This window comes from Antennarius striatus, chromosome 17 (genome assembly GCF_040054535.1).
Source record: "Antennarius striatus isolate MH-2024 chromosome 17, ASM4005453v1, whole genome shotgun sequence".
Lineage (NCBI taxonomy): Eukaryota > Metazoa > Chordata > Actinopteri > Lophiiformes > Antennariidae > Antennarius > Antennarius striatus.
Window position 1 is genome coordinate 13,033,142 of NC_090792.1, and position 6,454 is coordinate 13,039,595.

The following is a 6,454-nucleotide window of genomic DNA, read 5'->3' on the forward strand; positions in this document are numbered from 1 at the left end:
TTATAATCCCTTGTTTTGAGTTGTAGGTTCTGGCTGAAGTTTGCTCCTGGGATCTTCCTCCTCTTCCTGAGCGCTACAAGAAGGCCTGTGACAGCTTGGCAGTGGGTGAGCAACACACATTATATATACATATATGCATATATATGTATATACATATACAGCACACACACACACACAATTTAACAACCATCCTGAAGTACGGTATCTCTTTGCCTTCCTGCAGATGAGAACAAGCGTGTCACCCGGCTGTGTGAGGCGCAGGATGGAAGCTCGTCTTTGTCGGTGTGTGGCCTCAGTCTGGCCCCCTCGTCGCTCAGCCCGCTCCTCCGCGCTCTGAAGCTTCAGGCCAGCCTTACCGAGCTGCACATTACCGGCAACCGCCTCCACGATGACCTCCTCCCTGAGCTGGTTGCCACAACAATCACCATGCCTCGGCTTCGACTGCTGGATCTTTCCGCCTGTCACATTACAGGGGAAGGTTTAGAGAAAGCTGTAAATGCTTTAAAGGCACAGAACCATCCGGCTTTTCCGGTAAACATCCCAGCTGGACAATTTTATATGTATTTTTCTCCCTGTCACAAGTGTTTCATCAGATTTCATGCAGTTCAACAGCTCTTGAAAAGAATATGAATTTGGTAGCTTGAAAATCCACCCTGCAGTTTATTCTATACACGAAGGGTAAATTCAGAGATAAGAATATTTCATGTTTGTATTGCATGATACCTGATTTCTTGCTGCGGAGGCACATTGAATTAAAAAATGCTGCCCTTCTAGTAAATGTTTTATTTTGAGATGAAAGCCACAGATGATTCAGTGTTAGGTTTGACAGTTGCTCCTCACAGGTTCACACTGCTGAGGGGTTTGGTGATGATTACCGGTTACTATTGTCATATTTGCCTTTCGCTCAAAACGCAGCTTGTACTTTTTTGGGCCTGTTGGAGGTGAGGTGTAAACACAGCCCCTGCAGAAGGTGACAAACTGCAGTGTTAAACCCACCTTAAAACAAACAACAAAACCATTTTTTTCCATCAGAAGTGAGAGTGACAGGTCCACAGCTAACTGGGATGTAACACTTTCAGAATACAAAATACGTTCTTACACACATTGTTGCCCATGGTTTTATCTTGCAGTGCCTGGAGGAGCTCAACCTCAGCATGAACCCACTGGGTGACGGTGTGTCCGAGTCCCTGTCCTGTCTGCTGTCCTGCTGTCCCCTGTTGGCCAGGCTGTCCCTGCAGGCCTGTGGACTCACAGCTCGATTCCTGCAGCAGCACCGACTGCTGCTGGCCGGCGCTCTGACAGGTGACTCCAACCAAACGCCGCAGGATATTTCGATAGATAATGGATAGTGTGAAGATAGTGTTGCTTTGGATTTAAATTGCAGCTAAAGATAAACAGTATCAATAAAGCTGTCAATGCCAGTGGCATCTATAGAATCTGTTACCACTTAAGAAAAGATGTTTTAAGGGGTAAAGTGATTAAATCTATGTGTGTTGATCTTCCAGGTACAGGCCACCTTAAATCAGTTTGTCTGTCCCATAATGCACTGGGCTCCACTGGCTTTGAGCTGGTGTTGAAGACTCTGCCTCTGAACTGTCTTACACAACTGGACTTATCGGCAGTACGTGGGGGAGCCGCTGAACACTTCCCAATGCAGCACCTCACCAACAACCTGTCACAGGTGGATACATCTAAATTGTGAAATTCACTCTCATAAATCTGTTTCTCTAACACACACGTACCCACACACACACTCACATGAACTGATCTTGCAGGACAAATGAATTAAATATCTTCTTTGTAGGACGGGTGTTCGCTGACACACCTGAGTCTGGCAGCCAATGGATTGACAGACAGCAGCGTAGCCACCTTGTCCCGGTGTGTTCACATTTCTGAGCGATTGGATTAATGTTATGATCTCTAAATAACACAGAAAACAGCTCATTTTAAAGGTTTTTATTCTAAAATTTCAGTTCCTTACTTCATCATCTTTTTTTATTGTTCTGTAATTCAGGTGCCTGCCGTTTTGTCCGACTCTGGTGAGCCTGAACCTTTCTGGGAACCCGTCTGTCTCGTCAGCGGGACTCCACAGCCTCCTTGTCTCCCTCAGAGAGACGTGTCGCTCTTTGACCCTTCTGAACCTTCAAGGTATGTTTGTGTATACAATTGTACCAAAGTACTTGTATGCGTGTGTTCACTATTTTTCACTGAAATATATCTGACTACGTTCTTTGCAAGCAATCCTATTCTAAATCACTCTTTAATATTAGGAATATGAAAATGTATTCAGTATTATTTGGAACTAAATAATTAGGACATGCTTCATTGCATGGAAAACGTGATGCATATCCTATACTGTCCTATAACCTATACAGGTTAATGTCCACTTCTGGCCTACAGGTTGTCAGTTGTCTGGACCCTGGGACAGTGCAGATCTGCACGACTTGTCAGCGCTGGTCCAGGATCTCCGCCTTTGCTCTCAAGGCCTCAACAAACTGGACCGCCAGGCCTTGAAGCAGAGCTGGCTCAGCAGTCATTCACATGGACACTTCATTGACCGTAGCAGCAAATGTCTGCTTTCTGCTGCAGCCTCTTCATGAAGAGAGCATAATGAAATTATCAGGTCTAAATCACTGATCATGACTATGGGATTAGTTTAAAGCTCCTTACGATAAAGACATCATTATTTAAAGGATTTGTTTAGTTGAGTGTTAGAGAATCTCTTTAAAGGGAGAGATTTCAGAAAAGAAAGCGATGCATCATCCTTGACATTCTGTGTTAATAGCTTATGTTTGTCTTTGTGCGTCTGTGAAAGTGGACATATATGTGTTAGCAGTATATTTCTGTCACCATGAGCCTTTTTTCCTTCACCCTTGTGAATTATTAAAAGGAACGCAATTAAAGTAACTCAGTATATGTTTTGCTGCCAATTTTACATCCACAAGAAATGTTTTTTTTATTAATTTATTTTTTTACATCTTGTACCAGTTTGTGGTTTCAGGGTAGAGTGAGGTGTGATGGCTGTGGTCTTGTCATGTGATTAGGAGGATGCTCTCTCGTGTCTTCAAAAAAACTTCGTCTGTTTCTGTTTTATAGACATAACAATATGACAATATTAATCTTTCACCCTGCGTGTATAGGTCCAGGACCACTAACATTAAACTTGAATATTTTAAAGTGAAATTTCATGAGAAATGGAACACTCATTTTCCTGTTCTATAAAGCATAAATACCGCTGAAGATAAATGGAGTGATATTTGGTGCACCGTTAAAAATAATAGAAAAACAAACATGAAAGAAAATGTTCATTTTAATAGAAGCAGACCTTAACATTACTATGAAACTTCAATTACAGGCTTTAAGTTTCACAATTCTGTAAGAAATGCGTCTTTGATTATTTTTTTTAGAAGGCATGATGTTTCTATATTTGACATGGATCAAAATGAAAGAAGTTACAAGACAAAGTAAAATGCAGTTATGAACAGACAACAGATTCTTTATTGTATGCTTTTAATGTATGGTCTGTGCACAACTTCAGTGATATGCACTCCTTTCAATGTGACTCATTGCTGTCATAGAAACGCAGGTTCAAGTACTCCTTTTCCCTAAAGAGAGCACAAAAGGAAAGATTGGAATCATTCAGATCTATGGGGGTAGACATTATTCAAATATATTAATCATGCAAAATATTCTCTGCTAATTCTTCTACTGATAAGATACTAGATTTGCATTATTGGGTATTGTTTAATGTTGGTTGAAATGGATCTTATTTTAACCTTGATTATGAAAATCTTATACTTTGATATGCACACATTTGCAATGAAAAAACATACAGTATGTGTGAACAAAAAGCTCTTCTCTTTGAACAGATGGATTTGGAATTAATTCCTAACCACAGTTTAATATTTGACGGGACTTAATGAACATTTAAAGTCATTATTCGTTGAGTGGCGACTCACTTGCAGGCTCTGATGTTGACACAGATCGTCCTCACATCATCAGTAGTAGAGAGCTCCTCGATTAATTCTGAAAGGTGTCCTGATACAAATTTACGACACAGGGATTTCAAGAAGCCAATCTTGTCACAGACTGACTTCAGTTTTGATGATATGATCTGTGAGAGGAAAAAAAAAGGTTTTCGTTCCATCCATGACACAAAATAATTTTTTCACCTATTTTTCTTTTACCTGTGCAGTGGCGTTAGGGCCAATGGACTTCTTCACATTGTTTAAGGCCCACTTGCATGTCCAGCACACACCTGGAAGCTGTAGGGGAAAGTGATTTTTATTAGAGCAAACTAAACTAAAAAATAGTATAATGGCAAATAAATGGTTTATTACACATTTCTGCTGCTTCATACTTGATTTCCCCCCAATGTGCTTCAGGGGAACTTTTACAATTTTGATTAAATATATGTATCTGACACATTAGGTTAAGTAGCGCTTCACATTTTACACAAGCTTATAAAGTAAGAGATTACAACAGATGCAACTATTTTTGCCTCATAGCAATGTTACAGAAAAAAATATCTTCCTGTCAAAGAACTTTTTTGATTTGAACCTAAAATAAGGTTCTGGTGTTGAATCACCAGAGCTGGGGTGTTCAAAGCAATGATATTACCCCGCCAGCCACCACAGAGGTCTCCACATGGTCCTGGTCACCAGTGTCCACCATAAAGATTCTCCCCTGGACTGTCCAAACTGTGAAGGCACAAAACAATGAACATTCAACAAACTTCAAAGAAGACATTGTAATAAATAGATTCCACATTCAGCAGCTCACATGAACAGGTCACCAGTATGCACACGAGGAGGACCGAGGAGGTTTCCATCATTGATAGTGAGTACTAATCTGTGACACCTTTTATATGCAGCAAACATGAGGGGGGCTACATGCAACATTCGTGTCAGGCAGAAATTCAGACCACAAGTGCAAAACCTCAGTGGATAAATTCACACCTTGTACCACCCTCGCATTCATCACACAACCAAATCATACCTTCTTTTTTTTTCAATCATTCAATGGAAAATGTTGTGTTGGAGCCAAGTTAACCCTTTAAAGCCAAGAGTATTATATTAGATACATTTGACCTTTAAGGATTTTTAGACTTCTACATCATGATTGACATTTTTTCCTGAAAAAAATCAATGTATACTAGTATACAAGACACATGCTCCTGCATTTTCCATCCAAAAAGAATCTGGATTTTGCAAAAATTATAAAAATTAAAGTTCATATATACAAATTTATGTCCATTTTTAAATTCTTCTTTAATTTTTTTCCCAAAATTTATCAGAAGGATCCATTAAGACCTAATTTCTAAAGATTCTGTGGAAACAATACGTAAATATGTCATCAATGTGTAGGATTCTTTTGTAATTGAGTGCAACTTCACAATTTAGAAAAACAGAAATAAACATGTTTTGACTGGAACGGCAAAGTGTAGTAGGAAAATGTGCACAAGCAACAGGGATGACCTCAGCCTTGAGAAGATTATTGAACAAAGATGATTCAAGAAGTTGGAGGAGTGGACTGAGGCTGTTAAAGCATCAAGAGCCATCACAGAACCAAAACCACTCAGAACTGGTTACTTGGCCGAGGTGTTACTGTGTTTGACTGGCCATCCAACCCACCTGACCTCAACCCTATGAGGAATCTGTGGGCTATTGTCAAGCGGAAGATGAAATACGTCAGATATCACAAAATAGATATTCCATTGAAGCACTAATTCATGCAAATGAGGTTAACAAAACACGGAGTGCATAAATCCCTGAATGCTGCTCGGTTTAAAAGTGGGGTTAGTGATTCTGGACGCTGATAATGAAATAATTTAAGGTTTATCTCCCAAGATTTCAGCTAGAATAACACTAGTAAGAAAACCCATATTGGTGTTCTATTAGAGACTGAATCAAGCTCCTTTCCTGCTTCACACCTTCTGAAACCACTAACACTCACACTCTGTCACAAAGACCTGTGTGTGTGTCTTTAGAAACTAGACAAGCATTGCCAGTTGCTCTTGTAGTTTGTAAAAATGTGTCTGGTGTGTCATATTGGTAATGTGAAGTAACAGAAAGCAAAACTTGCCTTCAGGCAGTGTTCTAATTGTTCTAAACAGTTTTAATAAATTAATATGTGACATTGCTGCTGCGTTTCTTGAAGGAAATACCTGCTGGAGCGTGTTATATATTCATTTTATGTGCCAGAATTAAACCTCTTTGCTGCGACACATGGTCATTTGATCCATTTAAACACATTGACTAGTGCCAATTCAAAGCCTCACTGCTGATGATGAAGATGAGACTCATGCTCATCATTTTTGTAACTTCATAGACACATTGTTGCTAATTATCATTTATTCTATCAAGAAACAAATAAAAAATGTGATAAAGTACACTAACATTTACATTATATTAACCTTTTCCCTGAAGCTCTGAATTCAATGAAATTCTGGACT

General features: G+C 39.5%; 2 protein-coding genes across 2 annotated transcripts in view; one reads left to right on the top strand and one right to left on the bottom strand.

The window, feature by feature from the left end:
* The window catches only part of tonsl (tonsoku-like, DNA repair protein), a 10,018-nt gene extending 7,082 nt beyond the window's left edge, over positions 1-2,936 (top strand). The window contains exons 22-28 of the mRNA XM_068338702.1: positions 27-105; positions 224-531; positions 1,131-1,302; positions 1,506-1,681; positions 1,805-1,878; positions 2,015-2,148; positions 2,401-2,936. Coding sequence (XP_068194803.1) covers positions 27-105; positions 224-531; positions 1,131-1,302; positions 1,506-1,681; positions 1,805-1,878; positions 2,015-2,148; positions 2,401-2,600 — 1,143 coding nt within the window. The 3' untranslated portion in view covers positions 2,601-2,936. The remainder of the gene's footprint in view (positions 1-26; positions 106-223; positions 532-1,130; positions 1,303-1,505; positions 1,682-1,804; positions 1,879-2,014; positions 2,149-2,400) is intronic.
* A 15-nt stretch (positions 2,937-2,951) lies between these two features.
* On the bottom strand, positions 2,952-4,848 carry LOC137610844 (antimicrobial peptide NK-lysin-like). Its single transcript, XM_068338706.1, has 5 exons — positions 4,783-4,848; positions 4,621-4,700; positions 4,188-4,265; positions 3,960-4,114; positions 2,952-3,605 (listed from the first exon to the last, which is right to left on the bottom strand). The coding sequence occupies exons 1-5, from the start codon at positions 4,832-4,834 to the stop codon at positions 3,554-3,556; spliced, it is 417 nt and encodes a 138-aa protein (XP_068194807.1). The 5' UTR covers positions 4,835-4,848; the 3' UTR covers positions 2,952-3,553.
* Between the last annotated feature and the right edge of the window lie 1,606 nt (positions 4,849-6,454).

Bases quoted from the DNA above. Each gene is read 5' to 3' on its own strand.
- LOC137610844 (XM_068338706.1), bottom strand. From the start codon at position 4,834: ATGATGGAAACCTCCTCGGTCCTCCTCGTGTGCATACTGGTGACCTGT. The intron at 4,701-4,782 runs GTGAGCTGCTGA...GTGCCTTCACAG, and splicing joins CATACTGGTGACCTGTTCAT to TTTGGACAGTCCAGGGGAGA. The intron at 4,115-4,187 runs GTAAAAGAAAAA...TTCCTCTCACAG, and splicing joins GCCCTAACGCCACTGCACAG to ATCATATCATCAAAACTGAA.